This window comes from Harpia harpyja, chromosome Z (genome assembly GCF_026419915.1).
Source record: "Harpia harpyja isolate bHarHar1 chromosome Z, bHarHar1 primary haplotype, whole genome shotgun sequence".
NCBI classification, from domain to species: domain Eukaryota; kingdom Metazoa; phylum Chordata; class Aves; order Accipitriformes; family Accipitridae; genus Harpia; species Harpia harpyja.
In genome coordinates this window covers 103,009,078-103,030,694 of record NC_068969.1, presented here as the reverse complement: position 1 = coordinate 103,030,694, position 21,617 = coordinate 103,009,078, and the positions used below count along the sequence as shown (strand labels likewise).

General features: G+C 39.8%; 1 protein-coding gene across 3 annotated transcripts in view; it reads right to left on the bottom strand.

Moving 5' to 3' along the window:
* NUP155 (nucleoporin 155) overlaps positions 1-19,041 on the bottom strand; it is a 32,396-nt gene extending 13,355 nt beyond the window's left edge. The window contains exons 1-22 of one of the 3 annotated variants that reach the window (XM_052775772.1): positions 18,830-19,041; positions 17,348-17,485; positions 16,913-17,009; positions 15,707-15,777; positions 15,016-15,108; positions 14,082-14,248; positions 12,497-12,602; positions 11,877-11,950; positions 11,477-11,568; positions 11,247-11,344; positions 11,000-11,152; positions 10,635-10,735; positions 9,025-9,195; positions 7,860-7,970; positions 6,865-6,959; positions 5,250-5,338; positions 3,880-3,942; positions 2,697-2,759; positions 2,441-2,591; positions 1,509-1,575; positions 497-615; positions 189-292 (exon numbers count right to left, since the gene is read on the bottom strand). In XM_052775772.1, coding sequence (XP_052631732.1) covers positions 189-292; positions 497-615; positions 1,509-1,575; positions 2,441-2,591; positions 2,697-2,759; positions 3,880-3,942; positions 5,250-5,338; positions 6,865-6,959; positions 7,860-7,970; positions 9,025-9,195; positions 10,635-10,735; positions 11,000-11,152; positions 11,247-11,344; positions 11,477-11,568; positions 11,877-11,950; positions 12,497-12,602; positions 14,082-14,248; positions 15,016-15,108; positions 15,707-15,777; positions 16,913-17,009; positions 17,348-17,485; positions 18,830-18,965 — 2,359 coding nt within the window. In that variant the 5' untranslated portion in view covers positions 18,966-19,041. The remainder of the gene's footprint in view (positions 1-188; positions 293-496; positions 616-1,508; positions 1,576-2,440; positions 2,592-2,696; positions 2,760-3,879; positions 3,943-5,249; positions 5,339-6,864; positions 6,960-7,859; positions 7,971-9,024; positions 9,196-10,634; positions 10,736-10,999; positions 11,153-11,246; positions 11,345-11,476; positions 11,569-11,876; positions 11,951-12,496; positions 12,603-14,081; positions 14,249-15,015; positions 15,109-15,706; positions 15,778-16,912; positions 17,010-17,347; positions 17,486-18,829) is intronic. The other 2 variants (XM_052775773.1, XM_052775774.1) reach the window with 2 other exon arrangements.
* Between the last annotated feature and the right edge of the window lie 2,576 nt (positions 19,042-21,617).

Here is a 21,617-nt window from a genome sequence, read left to right as displayed (position 1 = left end):
CTAGCAAAGTTGGTTTCCAAACTAGTCCTTTTTCTAAAGAACTTATAACCAATTATGGCATATTGATTCATGTCAAATTTGTATAGAAAAAAGGCATTTTTATTCAGAGGTTTTAACAAAAGAAGTGAGAAAGGCAACACAGACACGCACCATTCCCTGGTACTTCCTGTTAAAAAGTAATTACGTACCATGGTATTTCCTCTGGAGTTCTTGCTGGACTTGCTGAGAACTTCCACCATCAGGCCGCATGAAACCCAGGAGCCTCTGTTGCAGATTGGCTGGTGTGCTGAAACTGCAATTCCAAAATAAAGAGATGCTAATATGATTACAAATACTGAATCTTTTAAAGATGAAATCTAACAACTCATTTTTAGCATCTGAATAGTTGAAGCAGGAGACCATACATACACTTCAACTCAACAGAAATACGCATGGTGTAGTTTTTCAAGAGCTGAACAGTTAATACCATTAGTAAATTTAACACAATGAATAATACCTTGGGTTTCCAAGGGCTCCTACTGTAGCAAACTGTGAATTTCTATCCAGAAATTCTTGTAAACCTTTTAGTTCTTGTAGTACACATTCCAGCACATGTGATGGAACACTGCTTTCTACCTGCAAAAGAAAGCAGACTTCTTTACAGAAAGCTTAGTTTCCAAACTTTTAAAAAAAAAATTTGCAGTTTTAAACTAAAGCCACTAAAAAGACAAATGCAAAGAGGGTACATAAATACATGAATAAATAGCATAAGAGTAATGCTATCACTAGAACACAACATTATTACACCATAGCTGTTGAGGAGAGGCACGCATGTGAAGAGGCAGTAGTCCTCCGAAGACATACGGTATTCAAGATGTTACTTTCATTGCCCCTCTGATAACCAAATCAGCTGTGTTTTACTACTTCCAACTCTGAAATAAAACAACGATTGAGCATTGCTAAGACACAGAGTGTAACTGCCAAGGTCTTCCAGAGTCTCCCAGTTATCTTAACTGGAAGAGGAAAGCTCATATAGCAGTTAAGCTGCATTGCAGAAATGACTTAGTTTAGGATTCTATTAACATCCACAGTCAGAAAAGATTTTGCTATTTTGATCACGGACAAAAAGTGAAACACCAAGAAGATGCTGGAAATTTTTTTCTGTCCTTACATAACTACAATGTTTACCCTTAACCCACTAAAGCATTTTATTTTTAGGCTTTGTCTGGAGGGGGTATGCAGAAATGAAGGAAGTGCAATCACTAAACACAGAGAAAACTGGCCATTGCCAATTAACAACTGAGATCAAATTACAGTTACTTCTTAAAAAGTAACATTCAAAATAGTAGCTTAAAAAGATTTAAAACCTACAATTACTTCTCAGTTAAGAGCACAGCACTTAAGAAAACATTCAAATTGACAACAACATTTTTTTCCTTATCTGCTTATAATTGGGAACAGAATTATAACAGGGCTTAAAATATATACTATAAGGAACTTCTAAAAATACAAAATGTTCTTTTACGTACTGCAACAACTTCTCGATTGCCACTTTTGAAAACTCTCTCCACAACTATACTGCCATCCCAAATATTTCTGCAACACAAAACAGTACTGTGTTAAAAGCCAAGTAATTTAAGCAAGTATTTTTGCAAGTCTTCTACGTATAATTTCTTAAGAAAGAAACGGTAATGCTTTTCACTTCAAGGTCTAAAATAAGGATTTAATGTGGATGAAAATTAAACACTCAAAAAAAGTTACCATTATACATTTCTGAATGGTACAGATATAGATAATGAACAAAATTTCAAATTTTAGAACTTTAATCAAATGAAGTTTGACACTCTTAAATACTTTAAATATAGGTCAATATTATTCTCTGGAAATATAGCGTATGCAAACAAGTGTCATAACAAAAATTTCTTTCCCAAACAGCATGCAGAGATGACCAACATATGAAGAGCTCTGTTCTTGCTTGGAGTGTTTAGTAACACAGGACTCAACATCCAAGTAACTGAATCCTCTTTAGTCTTGCTTCATTGCCCTGATTTGAGCATTCTCTTTAAAGCTTCTTAACAGAAAAGACTTCAAGCCAGGACTTTGATCCTTTGAGTCCTTCTGCATTTCTGTTTCATCCTTTAGTAGGAGTTTGAAACATACAGCTCATACGTTTGAAAAATAAAACTGCAGTTTTTAGAGTTGTGCATATAAACTTGATTGCAGGATCAATGTCTAAGCAACTTTCCTGTCCTAGCCATTCACTGAATGTATTATTATTAATAGAGCTGTAAAGAGAACGTATTATATCAATGGGTACTTCATAAACAGAACATAAAAATGCACTTTACTGATTGCAAATTTAAATGCTATTAAGATACAATTCCCCACATACAAGCATTAGGGCAAAGAAAAACTATGAAACAAATTGAGTGACAGAATCTCCTTTTACACAAACACTCACCCTATAATCCGAGCAAAATATATGCAAATGCCATTGTGTCTTCCAGAAAATACTATCTCAGGACCCATCATTCCACTAATGGATGTACCAGGGTGAGATATGGAATTCCCAGAAGCAAACAGGGAAGTTGACATACTAGGAGGTTGTAAACCTAGGGTAAAAGTAGGTAAATATTACTCATTTGAATGCAAATAAAAAAGCCTAGTAAAAAAAAAAATTTCTCCCATTTCTCCAGCAAGGGAAAAGAAGGCATTACCCTGCCCAGGTGTTGTCAAAAAGCTAAGATTAGGATATGGACTATCAACAGTCAAGGGGGAACCTAAAAGGGAAAAGAAATAAAGGTAAGTTTGTTAAAAACAAATAAACAAATAAAAAAACCCAAACCAAAATATAACCCATAAAATCCCTGTGCAAAAGCAGCAAAGTTGTTAAATCAAGTACTTTAAGTTAGAACCATTCCAACAGCTTTTATTTACAGTTAAATACCAAATTGCACTCATTTCTTATCAAAACAACACTCTGTAAGTGAGCCAAATGGATACGCTTCTTTCAAGTGCGGTTATTAAGCATTTTTTTTCCCCAGCACTCATGTGTTATTTATTGCACACCATCTGTTCCCTGCATTGGATATAATACTGTCTGCATACCTTTTCTTGTTCTTCACCTTCTGACTGCTCCCATTCCTGATATGGGCACCTATGCTCAAAGCACTCACTTTCAGTCATTTACATGTTTTCAAAGAATATCAATTTTACCTTCAAAGCACTCAACTGAAAGAAATTGGTATTATTACTTTTCATTTTTACATGAGGCATTTTTTACATGTTTGTTGGACAAACACTACAGCAACACCGTTAACTTGGAACGTTCAGTTTGAGACTGTCCACAGCCTCAGATTCAGCTGTGAATACTCAACTCTTCTGCAAATTAAGTCTGAATACCTAACTTAAGAGCCCAAAATATAAGGAACACGTGGTCATCTACAAAAATGTCCATGTACCATCAGAATGTGGGATGATATATCACAGAAAGGGCAAGAAAACTGGCACTCTGAAAATTCGGCTTTTATCAAAGAATCAGTCCTTCTTGCCTTATTCACTATAGTTCTCTCAACTTGGCAACACACAACAACAGCACAAAGGATAACAAAGTCTTTCACTAAACAGTGCCAATGCATTCTCAGAGCACATTCACCTGTGTGCCAAGCAAAGCACAAACTTAGAGAAAAGCAGCATGCGAATGCATGACTAGACTTTAAACAGTGAGAAAAAGTGGGAACTAAGTTAAAGGTGCCTGGCTTTTTAATGATAACATTATTGCAATGTAGTTTCACATGCAAAATTTCAAAGTGTTTTAATCAATTTCTGTCAGCACTGCCTGACCCACCATGTGGGACATCCACAATATCAGAATCTTAATTTCACATGACAGTTCTCTACCCTTTGAGCAAACGGAGTAAGTAGTAGCAGAAGAATGGTGCCATCTTCCACCTGGACCTGTCACTGAAGCAAAATGGAAACACGTGCTTTGATACTAGGTTTCAAAGAGGCATATACACAGCAAATGATAACAATATCCAAACTTTTAGACTTGGGAAAAATACATTTACTTCTAAAAGGCGACACGTTATTGATGACAGAGCTTCCTGTTATTTCCTCCACACCTTACTTTCATTTTCAGTCTGCTCCTAGCACCTGTCCTCCCCATAGCTGCTGTCTTCTCCAGCTCAGATTTAATTTTCCATTCTTAAGTCTTGCCTCAGCTCCTGCCCACATTGCTACTGTTCCACACCATCAAGCTTGAAAAGTGATGCCACTGATGCATTAAAAATAGGTACTCTTCATAATGGTTTAGTACTAGTTAAGAATTCTGAAAAAGACAGTCAACTGTTTTTCCAAAACTTCATCCCAGTTCAGCACACCTTTCTCCAATACTTAGGAATTTGGATATATGTCAAAAATGGTACTGAAATGGACTTTTTTTGCATTCCAGACAATCAAGTTTTTTCCAAGCCTGATGTGCAAGATTGAATGCCACATGTCAGATAAGGGTAAAGGATCTTGGAAATTAACAAGTTACTGATAAAAAAAATTAATTAATTAAATTCAGTAATTCAACCAGAGTTCCAAATTCATGATTATGAAGTTCTTTTTTAAAAACCCTTAAGATCTGGAGTTGAGTAATACATGTTAAGGGACAACTTCCTGTAGCAACTGTAGAAATTCAAGTGAATTCGAGTAATGCAGAAAGGCCTCCACTCCAATAAGCATCAAGTTCTGAGGAAAAAGAATAGGCACTATTCTCATTTGTACGTGGCACTGACAACCTAAGCAGAAACCCAGTGCTGAAGCTAGAGCTTTTACAGTGAGAATCACTCCAAACAACTAATCCATTTCTTGATCAAAACTTTTCTTCTCATATCTGCAGAGGTATGACAATGACACTGTAAGAAGATACTCTGCTATAGTCACACAACAACCAACTAATCTTCGTAAAGTTTGAACTATAGTATTGATAAATTCTTCTCTGGCTGCTGAAGTGCCTCTGGCAGCAACAAATGTATACCTTCTTCACATAATCTTAACAGATTATATGCAACACCCAGACATAGTTTGAGGTCACGTCACCCTCTCACTAAATCCAAAAATCACTCAAGAGAAATGGAAAAAACTCTGCAATTAATTAGCCAGTGAGTGGAAAATCAAGGACTATTTCAGACAAAAAGAACACAGGTACTTGTGAGAAGACAAAATACAACATATTTAAGGAAAAAAAGCCTGTCCAAAACCATGAAATGCTTGCTACTTACCAGCAGGAACAGGAGAACCCAAAATAGGTCCAACATTGCTTGGAGGAGGCAGAGCTGACGGAAATCTCATTTGTGCTTCACCACCATACCTAAAGTTTACATGCAAAGACAAAAATTCCTCACATTTCATATACGGTCCCATTCAATTTGCATGTCTTTGAGAATTAACAGCAATTTTGGTGTTCTTTTAAAGTGGGGAATAAAAAAACCAGCATAACTTTTCAGAAATATTTGTGACTGTATGATACTTTTGGCAGAAGAAAAGAAAACTAACTGAATACGTGTTATATGAAAAGCATTAACATATGCAATTGCAAAGTAAGTTAGATGAACAACTAAAGTTTCTTTTTTTGGTGGATGTTTTAAGTTCTGTGGTGATATGATATGACCTGGCTTTGAATTTACCAATTCTCAAAATCAGGCTTATGCTTTAGTATCTTTTTAAGGTTTGCCTCTACAGGAAAGTGGAAGGGAGGACACAGTTGAGATGACCTGTGCTTATCCTTCTATTGTCCACAAGTAATTTCTATCCATCTCTCTCCTGTACCTCTACAGGAGCACTTTCTTACATCTTCCCTTGCTAACTCCCATCTCTCCAGAGTTATCATCGACATTTTCTCTCAGATCTTGTAATGTAACTCAGTTTAACAAAGAGCAGCTATTCACAGCCTACTGAGAATAGCTGACTTGATCTAACACCTGCACAAGTTTTGGAAAAGAACAAGCAAGCTTTTGGGAGCATAACACTTGAACTCTAGCACAAACACACAGTCAAAGCTGCACATTTTATCATCACTTTCAACAGCTGTATCTTACCAAAACCCTTTCTTCCTCCAGGCTACATGCCCTGTGAGGACAGCCAAGAGACTCACAGTACACCAACTTGTTTAATGCAGCTAATGAAAATATATGTATCTGCACCATACCAAGGATATGCAGTCCTTAAGATACATAGATGACAAATTAATCCTCCAGAGTAGAAGCCCATACTTCCTCACTCAATTTGTAGTGGAAAAAACCCAAACCAAACCAAACAATCCCCTCCCCTCCAAAAATAAAAATCAACGTCTATGACCAAGAGCCATTAGGCCCTGAACAGGGTAAGTCTATTTGAATATAAATTTCCTTGGCACAACAGTGAACAGCATACATAACTACAATACATTAAGAAAAAAAAACCCAGACCAAACCAAAACAAAAAAACCCCAAACCCGAGAACTCCACAAAAATTAAAAAATTTGTCTGTTCTTTTTCCAGCTGTCTGAGTTGGTGTCTTTAAAGATATTACTACACACTGCACTTCAATGAACTGGGATACCGTGAAGCACAGATAAGGGCATTTCAAGCAGATTCAACTACATTTTCAATAGCCTCCTCTACATGTGGAATAGAAGCATCCAAAAGGGGAACAAACCAGAAAACACCATTACAGGAAGCTTCCTTTGTTTATGAGCCCTAAATTAGTGCAAAAGCATATTTTACCAGATTTAATAGCCTATGCTCATTTTAAAACAATGCTCGCTCAGGCAGCAGGTTAAAGAGCCTGTACAATTATTTAGTGCCTGTAGTGATCCTGAGCATAATATTCAGAACAACCTACAGAACTGAAACTTACCTGAAGAATGCTCGAGTAGCCCAGGCAGATACTTCTCTATCACATGCAGCATTAGAACAGGCCAAGATAAGGCAAGTGGCACAGGCCTGATCCTCCTAGAGCATATTATACTATTAGTGTGGCAGCTTGTATCACATTGATAAAAACGTATAAAGGTTATATTGCTCAATAACTAAACAGTAACTACTTTTTGCATCATTTTATTCAGAAGGCAAGGAAGTCAGCTCTTCCAGATTATAGACAGGAAGTGAATCATGGTGAGGCATCCCACTGTAGCAGGTAAGTTTTTGTTATACACAGTTTTTGCAAACTCAGTACGATTACTGGCAGGAAACAATCTCCACATCTGTCACCTAATTATGACTAAGATTCATGCAATTTCTACAGAAACGTAAATTAAGATTGTGTTTGAAGAAAAAATCTATACAAATAATGGTTTGCATATTCTAATGGCATGTTAAAATATCACTTAATACGTCCTATCAAAGCACAACAGAATAGAGTGAACATTCACTACAGATACTAATCAGTACTAGTCAAATTAAAATTGTAATCCACAATAGCTTCCTTCCTGCTTGTTATTTACCTTAAACAAAAAAACCAGAGCAATTACCCACATTTCTACTAGCCTTAAAAACGTAAAAATCTCTTGTAGTGGTAGGAATTAAAAGTTTTTTAGAAACTCTTCCTCCCCTGCTCTTAGATGAGCCTCCTCCCAAAACTAAGAAGTGCATTATACTTCTGCGTACAAGACACATGAGAATTTCCGGGAAAGTGTATTACACTTCCATTTTTAGATATCATAAAATCAGGAGTTGTTTCTCATTATACAGTCTTGTTTTATGTACACAATACAGGAGGAAAAGCTAATACTTTAACAGATAAATGAAATGTTAACTAGAAGTTTATAGCAACAACAAAAAGATGTTAAAGTGATAAGATTTACATAAATGTTATAAATCTTCCACTTTTCTTAACAGGTCAAAAGTTCTTACCTGATGCAACTTGAAAAATCTTTCAATCTCTTCTCCATCTCCACCTATATTGCTAACAAGCAGATGCCGCAGCTGATCGACAGGTCTGAGTTTATGAAACATAAAACTCCCCTAAAAGTAACCCAAACTAAGTTAGAATAAAGTTGTCTTTCCTCTGGCCATCCCAACACCCCCTCCCCACAATGCTTATCTTTAGCATTCTGAATTTTCCTTCGTCACACTATTGATCAAAGTATAACATGAATGGTGCCTAAAGCCCAGTTCCCATTCACATGCAGAAAATTCTCTAGTGAGTCTAGGAAAGGCAAGAAAAATACTGCAATGGCTATAAATTCTCCATGAACTGAGTTAATTTTGCTGTTCTTAGCCTAACATGAAGCATACAATACAAACATATAGCAAGTATATACAGAAAAGAAAGGCTTTATGTATCTTGCAAATCCTCAAAACTGCCTGGAAAAAAAAGCTTGAATTCAGGATCAAGGGCATGGTAAGACTCTACACTCAAATCATCTTGCCTGCATCCATACTAACTACTGAAGAAGGTCCAATTAGTGCCTTTAACAAAACAGCTGCCATTAAACAAATGCAGGTTGAGTATAAAGGTTGCAAGACATTAATGATTGAATTTTTTTTTTTTGTTTAAGACATTAAGTGCCCTAAAACATTGCTATATGTAACCAGAAAACAGAATTAGGGAAGTTAATTTCTTTTTTCTTTTTGTGGGTTTTGTTTTTAAAACCCTTTCAAAAAACCCTTTTGAGATGACTTCTACGACAAAGAAGATATTATTTATTCAAATTTCAATTGCCAAGAATATTGACTCAAACTATATTTTTTGGGCAGCTGGTGTCTGTTTCAATTTCATATAATCATGAGTGTAACCAAGGTTAAGAGAACTTCTCAGATGATCTGTACCTACAAGGGTCTCCAGAAACCAACAAAAACTATTAATACACTGTAAAAGAGAAGCTGGCCCAATAGTTTTGAGTAAATTTAAAATAGGTAAGGATGGTTTCAGCAACCTTCTTCCTTATTCCTTTTTATGTTCAGAATATAATCCATAAAACATATCCAAAATTAATAAACATAGACAGGTTTAGATCAGTCTGCCAACTTTATACTTAGTGTCCTGATTGCCTATATTAAGAAAACTGGTACTCACCTGGGCTGAAAGGAGAACAAACTTCTTAGGTGGCAGCATGTGTTGCTGCACAACAACAGGTGAATCAGTTATTGGAATGATGTCTTTATTTAGCGGTGTTACAATCTTCTGAACTTTAAATTCATCAATAGCAGAAAGAGCCCAGGAATGTCCATCAACACGGGTAGTCATCTGAACAACAGATAGATATTATCCAAATTTTGGTAACAGACGTGGATTTTGTACATCCATGATGATATTTTATTATTTACCATTTAAAACTACACAGATCAAAATCTACTCTTGACACAAGAAAACCCAAAGAAAATAAGCAAGTTCTTGGATTGTCTAACAGAAGGTTACCACCAAATTTGCAGCTCTATATATACTGTTGCTTTTGGGGGACAGGGATAGTGTTTTGTATTTAAATGTAAAACAACTTGCAAAGTGGGATCCTTTAACGCTGCTACAATATAAACAGCAAACAATCTGCTAACCATATCAGAACAAACTACCAAAGGTATCATGAATTTACATAATTTCTTAAAGAATCGAAAAATGTGGCAGCTGAACAATAAAGGTTTAAAAGACTTTCACAGTTGGCAACAGTACTTCAAATGCAACTCAAGAGACATACGATAGTGAAGACATTCCGGAAAACTATGTATGCTGACAAGGAAGAACTGCTGCTCAAGAACAGACTGCAGTTTTGTTTGGGAAACCTAGCTGTCTGTTACTGTCAAATGCCTTGGAAAAAAGAGAGAGGTCAGCACTTAGGATATTTATGTGTAAGTTTTTGCAGGCAAGGGATCTGGAGTAATTATAAAGCTCCTTTGTAAGTTATTAAACCAGCAGATAAATCAAAACCTTACTTTGAAACTTTTAACTTATACAGTCTCTCCATTTACTTCAACTTTACCACTGCTCCTCCAATAATACTGTTTTTGACATGTCACTCCTCTACTTCAGCAGACTTCAGACTTCCTTCAGAGCTAGAATACCTGAAATGTTCTCCCTGAACTGACGCATAAGGCAACTAACCCACTCCAAACTCCTCTTACAAACCCACTTATGTAACAATTAGGAAAAAGAAAATCAGAAAAAAACCCCATGAAATAACGAAGAGATTAATCATGTCTGAAATTTAATGAAGATGTGGCGTATCAGTTTAAAAAGAAACCCAAAGTCCCTAGCACCTATATTTGAAACAATCGTTGCCAAATTTTATCCTCATCAACAAACACCACTAGGGACTGTGGACCATGTCTTCCTGTGCTTGTGCACAATATGCAGCATGCTAGACAACTTTTTCAAATATGTGAATTAGAAGTCAAGTTCTTAGAATTCAAGGCAATTGCTTTTGATACATAGCATGCATCAAGCTAGAAGTATGGCTGAACTAGGAATTCCTGCTAAGAGATCAGTTCCCATTCACTGACTGACAAAACTGCCTACTATTTTTTTTTCTTTGAAGCATATAGATTAGTAGCTTGGTAAGCATTTCCAAACTCCTCATGGAAGTTTTATGTGAACTACCCATTTCTTGTAGATAGTATTATTCAAGTACCTGTTATCAGAAAGGAAAACTTATCTAGATTCCATCAAAATTGTATAAAAGGTTGCTTTAGTACCTGTGTTTCCATCATTGGCTTCTGAAAAGGGAAAGAATCATGATTGATACACCACAGGATGTCATTATCCTCATTTTCTGAAGCTGCCATCAGCAGGACCCCTAGCAAGAACAGCAATATTAAGTTTGTATTAGAAGCAATAATCATGCATTAGCTGCAAATTCATTAACTCATTCCTTATGGAGTAAAAATCAATCTTTAAGTCCTAATCATGCAATTTGAACAGCAAATAGTATCTCCTGAGTTTGTATGTCATAGGGTTCTTCAGAAGGTCACTTTTAACCCCATTTGCCATCTCCTCTAAAAAGTATGAACAAAAATGGGCCTAAAATAAAATCTCCTCTGAGCTGTGTTACACTGCTTACCTTTGCTATACAGAGCTCTGTGAACCTTTGTGGGCTTCTCCACATTAGAAGAAGCTGAAAATCCAGGTGGCAAACGGACATGAACCAAGGTTAACGTGGAGGGACGAGCTGTTGGATGCTTAAATTGTGAAGTACTAAAATACAGTCGGACACCTGAACAAAAGATAAAAAAAGGTCACAATTTTGCTAAACTGTGCAGATGCCATTTATCAGTTTAAAAGGGGAGGAATTACCATTGCTTTCTCACCTGCATGTGTGATTGCTAGTAGTTGGCAGTCTATGGATTCAGAATTTTCAATCACTGCTATCTGAACAATAGGCTTAAATACAGAGCGATCTATTGTTCTAAAAAACAAAGCAAAAAAATCCCATACACTCTCAATCCAAAGAAATAAGCAAACAACATTCTTCAAAAACACAGCATGAAACTATTGGCCTTAAAGAAAACCTCTTACATGACAATCGTCGTAAATATACCTGGCAATGCTCCCAGCAGCAGAAACTATAGCATTTTGTGAAAGAGAAGTAACCCTGGTCATTCCCTGACCATCTTGTCCCAAATCGTAAACCTGCAATTCAATAATACAACTTAGTGATTTACAGTTGAATGATTAATACAGTCTCACCTATCAAGCAGCAACTCAAAGTCTGTTTTTATTTCATCCTCATGTTTCCATATAATTGAGGGGAAGATCAAAAGGCTACTCTTTCCTCAGAAGAAAGTATTTTAGGTCTTCAGCACACACTTTGTTACAAAAAGATAAACTACAATAATATCCTTACGTACCTACAGAGAATTCCCAGGTACTGAGGAAAACTTAAGAAGTTATATACACATTAGTAACATAGCCAACAGTCATTAGAAGAAGTCACATACTTGCAGCACTCCTTTTTCTGAGCGGGTGTATAAGATATTTCGAGAGTTGTCAATGGCGATTTGAACTACAGGATCTGGGGATGGGGGGAAAAACAGGGAGAACCAGCAAATCAACACTGGATTTGGTGAAAACAAGTTTAAGACAGAATATCTGTAAAATAATTAATTGTAAGTTAACAAAAACTGCAGGAGTCCCACACAGGACTCCTACCAGAAGTGATTTAAAACACCAATCAATTTCACATAATTATTAGTAAACTAAAAAAAAAAGAATCAAAAATTGTATCATAATTTCAAATTATTTTCCACTGAACAGTGAAACAGGCAAAAATTCTTTACTTAAAGATTCTGTTTGCAGTGATCTTACTAAGCACATATTAATTTTGTACTACAGAACACTAACCTTAGTCATAAATGTCAAACTTTCCAGGCTTTGGTATCCATAGCCTGAACTAGACACACAAACAAGGGAGCTGATTTTTATAACTGTCAACCACTGCAAGTTTCATTGACAATAACTAAATGCTCCGAATGAGGAAACTCTTCGGTCTGACTTCCTGGTAGTATTATTTAAAAGGTTACATTAAATTATTGGGTAAGTCTTTAACATCAGTACATACCATCCTCTGAGAATGTGAACTGTAGCAATGAAGGAACAAGGAAAGACAGCGCACTCTTTGAATGATTAATTTTTCTACAGCGCTGACTAAACCAGCCTGCTTCAGCCTACAATTTAAAACAAATACAGCGTTGAAAGAAAAAACAAAACAAAAACCAAACTAGTAGTAAAAGTCCTTAGCAGGACAAGTATGAAAACAAGTAAAAATCTAACTACACACCACTGATTTAATTGAAAAAGTATGTATTATTCAATTGAAAGAAATAGGTTATCATTAGAAGGAAAATTTTACATAAAAAAGGATGCAGGATGTCACAATTTTAATTTATTTTTTAAGTTGACCAGAGCTGCATTGCTATTCCTCATATAATTACTACTTTTTCAAAGGAAATGCATCTACACTAAGATGTCACAGCTGTCGTGCAACCAAGTTGTGGTTTTGGCTGGGATAGAGTTAATTTTCTTCACAGTAGCTATTATGGGGGTATGTTTTGGATTTGTGATGAAAACAGTGCTGGTAATGCCAAGATGTTTCCGTTACTGCTGAGCAGTGCTTACAGAGTCAAGGCCTTTTCTGCTTCTCACACCACCCCACCAGTGAGTAGGCTGAGGGTACACAAGAAGTTGGGAGGGGACACAGCCGGGACAGCTGACCCCAACTGACCAAAGGGACATCCTAAACCATATAATGTCATGCTCAGCATATAAAGCTGGGGGAAGAAGAAGGAAGCGGGGGACGTTCAGAGTAATGGCTTTTTTTCTTCCCAAGTAACCGTTACGTGTGATGGAGCCCTGCTTTCCTGGAGATAGCTGAACAGCTGCCTGCGATGGGAAGCAGTGAATTAATTCCTTGTTTTGCTTTGCTTGTGTACGTGGCTTTTGCTTTACCTATTAAACTGTCTTTATCTCAGCCCACAAGTTTTCTCACTTTTACCCTTCTGATTCTCTCCCCCATCCCACTGTGAGGGAGGTGAGTGATCGGCTGCGTGGTGCTTAGCTGCCGGCTGGGGTTAAATGACAACAGAAGCCGTAGAATCATAGAATCATTTAGGTTGGAAAAGACCTTCAAGTTCATCGAGTCCAACCATCAACCATGCCCACTAAACCACGTCCTGAAGTGCCTTGTCTACGTGCTTTTTGAATACCTCCATGAATGGTGACTCAACCACTTCCCTGGGCAGCCTGTTCCAATACCTGACAACCCGCTCAGTAAAGAAATTTTTCCTTATATCCAATCTAAATCTCCCTTGCCGCAACTTGAGGCCATTTCCTCTCGTCCTATCTCCAGCCACCTGACAGAAGACACCAGCACCCACCTCACTACAACCTCCTTTCAGGTAGTTGTAGAGAACAATAAGGTCTCCCCTCAGCCTTCTTTCCTCCAGGCTAAACAACCCCAGCTCCCTCAGCCGCTCCTTATAAGACTTGCGCTCCAGGCCCCTCACCAACTTGGTTGCCCTTCTAAACATGCAACATAACTATGCAAGAAAAACAACGGCAAACCTGACACGTTTTAGAACTCTTAGTGCCTAGATCCCACAACAATGAAACAATGAAAAATGCCTGTGTGTAAAACCTATAGTCACCTGGTATGCTACTTCATATAAGCAGCCATCTTTTCCAGCCAAAAAGATACGTCCGTTATCAGTAGATGTTATTGCCAGAATGTAAGTATTGTCAGTAGGGAGCGAATAGAGAGGATCTGGTAGCAGCTGCATTCCACCAGACATACTGTCATTGAGCGATCCAGTACCTTAAATAAATAAATAAATCTTCTTTAGTTTTAAAGTTGTTCTAATAAATATTACAGGTCTGTGAAAAGCAGCATTCTGGAACACAGGAAAATTTACAGCAAATTTCATTAATTACTAAACACATTCTGGAACAGCTATTCTCCCAAGTGAACTGCAGAGTAAGAAATCTGCTGTTTTTAAAAAAATTAAAAGTAAATTCTCTGTATAAGTTTCCAAGTAAGAAAATGCAGTGTTTTTCATTTTTATACATTGTCATCTCCTCTAAATCACAAGTCTAAAACACAGATCCCTACTTTTTTTCTCTTTCACATCAAGATAGTCTAAACAGAGAGCAGAAGATTGTAATCCTCTCACTTTCTCCAAACAAAAAAAAAAGGTATCAGGTTCTCAATTTCTGTGGTTGGAATACAAATGCACCCAGGTTAATGAACTGTATTCACCAGTTCCAAGATTGATGCCCATCTCTTCTCTCCCTCTCCAACATGCTGTTTAATTAACAGGAGTACCTGTTTCAGAAGCTCTTTTTATGTTAAACAGGTGAGTAATACAACTCAATGCTCCTACGGGACTCCAGGATCCAGCAACTGCAAACCCCATAAAAATTATTTCCCCCTGACTGCAACATGATTTAAAAATTAGCAAGGCACTTAGCACATGGTCTTGTTTTACTTTTTTTTTGTAATTTATTTTTTAAATGGCTACTAATAAAACAGCTAGATGTATTTGTTTATGCACAAGTGAGAATGAGGGGAGAAGAGAGAATTACCTGCTTGTACATTAGCACAACTCAGCCCTAAAATCACAATATCCACGGGGGTAGCCAGAACAAGTAAGTGTCGTACATGAGGCTGGAAGATACCTAAAGAAGGGGAGAAAATAAAATTTTAGTTTGCAGCTAGCCTCTCAGATCACAATGATGTATCCAATGTATCAATTGGAAAGACACATCAACTGATTAGAGGGAATAGTCATATTTAAGACCTAATGATCTGTGAAACTCTAAAATTAGGAAGGGGTATCAGTAAGCAGTTCAGCTTCTAGTTCATGAAATACAGGATCTTTAAATGACATTTTCTTATAATGTGCTTCTTTTAAAGTCAACCTATTGCCAATTCAACTTTGACTTCAATGTTACCTAAGCAGTAGCTACAAGAAGAACTGGGAGGGCTAGAAACTAGGATCTCATGGAAGTTATAACTTGAATGTGTAAATTTATAAACAGCACAAATGTTAGAATACGATATGGCAAAAACATGCAAGCTTATCAGTGTAAATGATGTTAAACTATACTTATTTTTGGCTTGTAATTAATATCATGTTTCTAAAAACGAAACAAACCCATGTATCTTGTGTATACATATATACACATACACAAAACACAGGTTTTCACATATATAAAAAAACATAGAGAAGGCTCAATAACTGCCTAATTCTAGTCACTGTCGTATATTTCTTACCTCCCTTTGGCTTTACAAGACCCACTGCAAGAATAGTTTCACTAAGGCCATCAAAATAAGCCAGATCTCCCCTGTCAACAAACAAGAAAAAAAAACCCCAAACCTGCATAAAACTTGTCATGTAGCATCACATAACAACAAAGTAAATAAAATCAGAATCTGTATATTTAAAAATTATAATACTTATTGTAACACTCTGAAGCCATCTACATCTTTTGCTTTGGGTGAAAGCAGGTCCGGAAGAATGGAATGACAGAGAAGTTTCACCGCAAAACTGTATCAGCAATCATTTGACCTGCTTGAAGCCCCTATAGCTGAGTTTCAAACCTGAAACCTAACTGCAGTATTTTATATTTTTGGATTTTGTTAACTCATACAGTCTATTCTGAATTACATAATGCAGCATGTGTAATGCTGATTAACACCAAGAGGGAGGAACTTACATGATTTTTTTTTCCCCATGAAAATTATCTAAAGCAAGAATTCCCAACCTGCTCCCCAGCACCTTACGATTAACACCATGCAGTGTTGTTTTATTAGGGGAATGTATTTAATATACTGTGACACAATGTAAATGTATGGATAGGAGCTGTACGAGCCACAATCTGAACTTTAATGTTCTTAAGAAATGCAACAATATGTACAAAGCAATTCTCACTAAAATAATTAATGAATAGGCAAATAAAAGAGCAAACCTGCAAATTATAAAGATATCGCTGCCATTTGGAAATATAATAAAATCATTTTCAGTTCTATGCATCCTTAAAATAAGCTAGGCAGGAGAGCTTCAATTACAATACTTCAAAGTACTAATGCTGTATTATCATTGTGGGAATGATTGGCCACTGTACATGAATCAGAGTACTTACTAAATCTACTTAGAAAAGTTAGGCAATTAGTATAATTTTTTTCTTTTTTGGCATAAGCAAAGCCCTAGCATAAATGCAGCAATAACTTTAGTGTATCAGCTATGTCTAACCCTAGGCAAATGCATCTTCTTTTCTTTCATCTCTAGATGATTTAGCAGCTATATTACTAACTCTTAAAAATACTTAAACACTTATTATCCAAAAAGTTTAGTAAAACCTAAAAGGAATCAAAGTAAGTTAAACTGAATAGCACACCTCTGTGCTACCAGTAAACAATCTCCCACTACTGCTTAATTCCGGTATAATACCAATCATCAGGAATGTGTTTTCTACGTACCCATCTTCATAGTTCCACATAAAGATGTCACTGTCAATGGTCAGCCAAGCTCTGCTAATTTCTGGAAATACTCCCATCATACAATTGCACTGCATATCTGAAGCACTGCTGATGTAAGGACTAAAAGCACTTCAGCTAGCAAAGCCAAAATCCCTTTTGAAGCATCTAAAAAAAATAATGTTACTTTATACACAGCAGTACACAAACTGTGTACCATAAACCTTCAAAGTTCTTCATACAGAAACTAATTCCACCAGCAAGTGTGCACACATGGACCTTGCTACCACTTGGAGTGTTATGAAGGGAACATGAACAATATCAAAGTTCATTACTGGGAGTCTGACAGAAAGATCGGGAAAAAGATTATGGGAGAAAAAAGTCTGTTTCTGATATTATTACTTACACAACTTAGCACATTATTTTTTGTAAGGATACGTCCAAACTGCTCCACTAGCTCTGGGGGAAGTGGGACTCTGCGGACTGAGCTGATCTCCGGAAGATTAGGTATTGTCAGCAAACCTGGTCCTTGCAAAGGATAATCCATATCTGACATACCAGAAACAGTAGGGCTACCTGCAAGCAAGAACAACAAAAAAGATTAGACTTCTTCTAAAGAATGAGAAATCTACAAAAAAAGGTTTACATTCTCTTTCTCTATCTTTACCCGATTGTTTCCTAATCTGTGAAATCTAAATTAGACTAATCACATTTCCCATTTTACTTTAGATGAATAACACAGGCCTTCAGACTACGCAGAAAAAAATGTCTTGATACTGGAGACTTTAAGCATATAAATACCACTACCCACAACATATGTGTAAACACACATTTCTGTAGGAGCAGGACCACAAACAATAAATCTAAATCTCGAATCAGACATAAGTAAACAGATCTGCAAAAAAACTCTTACAATAACTCATCTGGACCCCCGCCTACTCTTTACCCCATTTTTTCTGTGATACTCTCCAGCCCTTTCTTCATCGTACCGCCAGACTTTAAAAGCCAGGAGCATATTCCTTCACCTAGAAAAGCTGATCTGTACTCCCAGTAACAAGTTAAAATACCCATGTACACCCATTATTTGATATGATGTGTATCCATGATGCTGCTAGGGCAGTTACACTTTGGCCATGCACATCACATTGTATCATAGCAGAAAACATACTTTCTTTGTATCCTGACACCCCCGGATATGTATTAATTAGGTCACCTACAGCTCTAGAGTGCCTCTTCACAGCCCACTTAGCCAGACAGTGGGCACCAATGAAGTAGGAAATGCTGTCCTGGTGTTTTTAAGGAGAACAAAACAAATGTTTGAGAAGAGATATACCTTACATCTTAACTACATATGACATACAGCTATAGACAAATCAAAGTTGCTCAAAGAGTCTTAAGAGAGATTTTCAGGCTGGTTGTAACTTAGGGATGGTGCTGGGCACTTGGTGACTCTATAAGCATTCTGCAAGAGACTTCCCAGCAGACAGGATGGAAAACATGTGCCATTTTCTTCACCTTCTGGAGGTATATGGGGCCGAGGAGCCAACCCAAGCCCATTCCTCCTGCAGTGCTCCCCCTATCGCGGAGAGATCCCACATCCACAACTTTCACCAGCGCACCAAAGCGCGCACTACACGCCCCCCCCCCCCCCCCCCCCCGTCTCAGAAGCCCTCAGACTCAGCCCTGCCGCCGTCCCTGAGAAGGCAGTGCCAGCAGCCGCTGTCCCCGGGGCCTTGCCAGGGCGGGAGCCGCCAAGGGCCGGGGATCGTGCCCGGCTGGCTGCCCGCCGAGGGCCCCCACGCGTGGCCGGCCAGGCAGCGCCGGCCAAGGCCGGTCTGCAGGGGGTCGCGGTGCGACCGGGGCACCGGGGCAGGCGATGCGACGAGAGCCGGAGGCAGAGGGCCACCGAGTGCTCCTCACCAGGCGCCGGCACTGCCAGCAGCTCGGACAGGTCCGGGTAGCATCGGTCATCCTGGATCTGCCGGTCGATGATGCGGCCCGCGATCTCCAGCGCCTCCTGCGCGGTGGGCGCCGCGGGGCTCATGGCGGCGGGCATGGCGACGGCGATGGCGACGGGGGGGTCGGGGCCCGCCTCCCCACACGGCCAGAAAGCGCGAACTCGCCACCCGCCAAATCCCGGCAGGCCTTGCGCGCGTGACACAGTTCCACCGCGCCGATTGCCGTTTCCGCCCGCGGCGGGAGGGGGAAGGGCAGGGCGGCGGGGACCGGCGCGGCGCAGACTGCTGGCGGCGCCCGGTCGGGCTGCCGGAAAGGGGGGCTCCGGGGGGGAGGCGACAGACAACGCCTCTTGGGCTTGGGGGTCGAGCGTTGCCGGAGAGGAGCTGCCGAGGCCGGGCAGGCTGTGAAAGCTAGGTCATAGAAGAATAGAATCATAGAATCATAGAATCATTTAGGTTGGAAAGGGCCTTCAGGATCATCGAGTCCAACCATCATCCATGCCCAGTAAACCATGTTCTGGAGTACCTTGTCTAGGCACTTTTTGAACACCTCCAGGGATGGTGACTTAGCCATTTCCCTGGGCAGCCTGTTCCAATGTCTGACAACCCTCTCAGTAAAGAAATTTTTCCTTATATCCAATCTAAATCTCCCTTGCCGCAACTTGAGGCCATTTCCTCTCATCCTATCTCCAGCTACCTGACAGAAGAGACCAGCACCCACCTCACTACAACCCCCTTTCAGGCATTTGTAGAGAGCGATTAAGGTCTCCCCTCAGCCTCCTTTTCTCCAGACTAAACAGCCCCAGTTCCCTCAGCCGCTCCTCACAAGACTTGTGCTCCAGGCCCCTCACCAGCTTCATTGCCCTTCCCTGGGCCGGGGCTGCGGTGCCTCTCTGGGGGCACCGTCCCTGTGGGACGCCCAAGGGCCAGGCGTGCTCTGTTGCGATGGCCCCCAGAGGCCCAGGACACACGAGGAGAGCAGGGGGAAGCAGTTCCTGTCAGGGGTGTGTGGCCCCGGGCGGTCCCCCACCTGCCTGGCTGATCCGTGGTCACTGTAGCTCGGGGGGGGGGGGGGGGGGGGGCAGGAGGTTGTGGTAGCCCAGTCAAGGATATTTTATACTTCGAGCCTGATGTGATACTGTGGCAAGCCTATACATCAGTTCTTCAAAAACACACCAGTTTTGTGTGTAGTGGTGTAAACCAAAACCCAGGAGGGGACTCCCCTTCAAAGGCATGCACGGTGCCTGTGGAGCTCAGGTGTAGAAGCAGAGTAAGTTGCCTTTGCACCGTGCTGACCTAGTGTAGCTGCTGTTTTTCCAGAATGTGGGATGACGCATCAAAATGTAGCAGATTGTTAACTTACCAAGGTTGGGCCTCTGTTGAGTGATGTGTCCACTCTGGACAGTGGAGGCATTCCAAAACAGTTGTATGAAGTCTCAGGGCTGGGTGAAACTTGGGTTTCAGGGAGTGGGTCTGGTTTGTACGTCATGTTTGCTGCCCTGACTGCACTGACTCTGCCCCCTGGATCAGTCCAGTGCCCATTCTGGAAAGCTTTGTTTATGGGAGAGGCAGCTGGCACAAGAAAGGAAATCCCCCCTGCTCTGCTTTCCACATGGAGAACCTTAAGTTAAGCCCCAAACCCCGCAAGGCTTATGTGGCAAAATGGGAAATTCTCCCTGTATCTTCTCAAGATTGGGAAGCTGGTGGCCAGTCATCGGTGGGGTTCCCGGGGTTCAATTTTAGGGCCAGTGGTCTTTAATGTTTTTACAAATTATCTGGATGCAGGAATGTACATTAAGTAAGTTTGCTGATGATACTAAACTAGGAGGATCTGTGGACTCCCTCGTGGTAGAGAGGTCTTACAGAGAGATCTGGATAGACTAGAGAGCTGGGCAATCACCAACCGTATGAAACTTAGCAAGAGCAAGTGCCAGATTCTTCATGTGCAATGGGGTAATCCTGGTTATATGTACAAATTGGGGGATGAGAGGCTGGAGAGCAGTCCCGCAGAAAGAGATCTGGGGGTTTGGATTGATGGCAAGTTGAATTGAGTCAGCAGTGTGCCCTGGCATCCAAAAGGGCCAACCGTGTGTGAGAGACTGAAAGAGTTAATGTCTCAAACATTGTGGTGGGTCAAGTTCTGCTTAACGATGAACCCTGCCTAGTAAGGAACCACAGGTGAAAAGAAGCCGATCAGCACAGGACATTGGCAACAGGATGGGGAGGGCAAGCCGGAGGGTGTGCAGTTCCCTGTTCTGAGGTGCTGAACGGGCAGCTCACCATGCATGGCCAAAGATCAAACAGTGATCATGTCTGCAGGGAAGGAGAAATTACTCCCCAAACAACCCCCAAGCCCACTGACCCATTTCCCGAAGGTTACACCTTATTAGCCTAATAATTTTGAGTGCTCGCCCGAAGGATGGGCAAGGAGATGATAAAAGGACACAAACTGAAGCCCCATGCGTGCCCCCCCTCCAGAACTGGACCCCTCAGCTGGCAGGACCAGCACTGGACGTAGGACTGGTGAAATCTTTCTCTTTTCTTTTCCTCTCTCTGTCTCGCTCTCTCTTTCTTTTTCCTTTTCTACAATCTCTACTCCTCATCCCTTTAAGACATAAAACCATTGACCAAGTCTGGGACTAGGAGTGGATCCAGCTGCCCCTGGGCCCTTCTCTGAGGAGGAGTCTAGAAAGCAAGGGGGTCTGCTCTGAACCTTGTGACCCAACGGGAGGGATCTCCTTCTTCCCTGA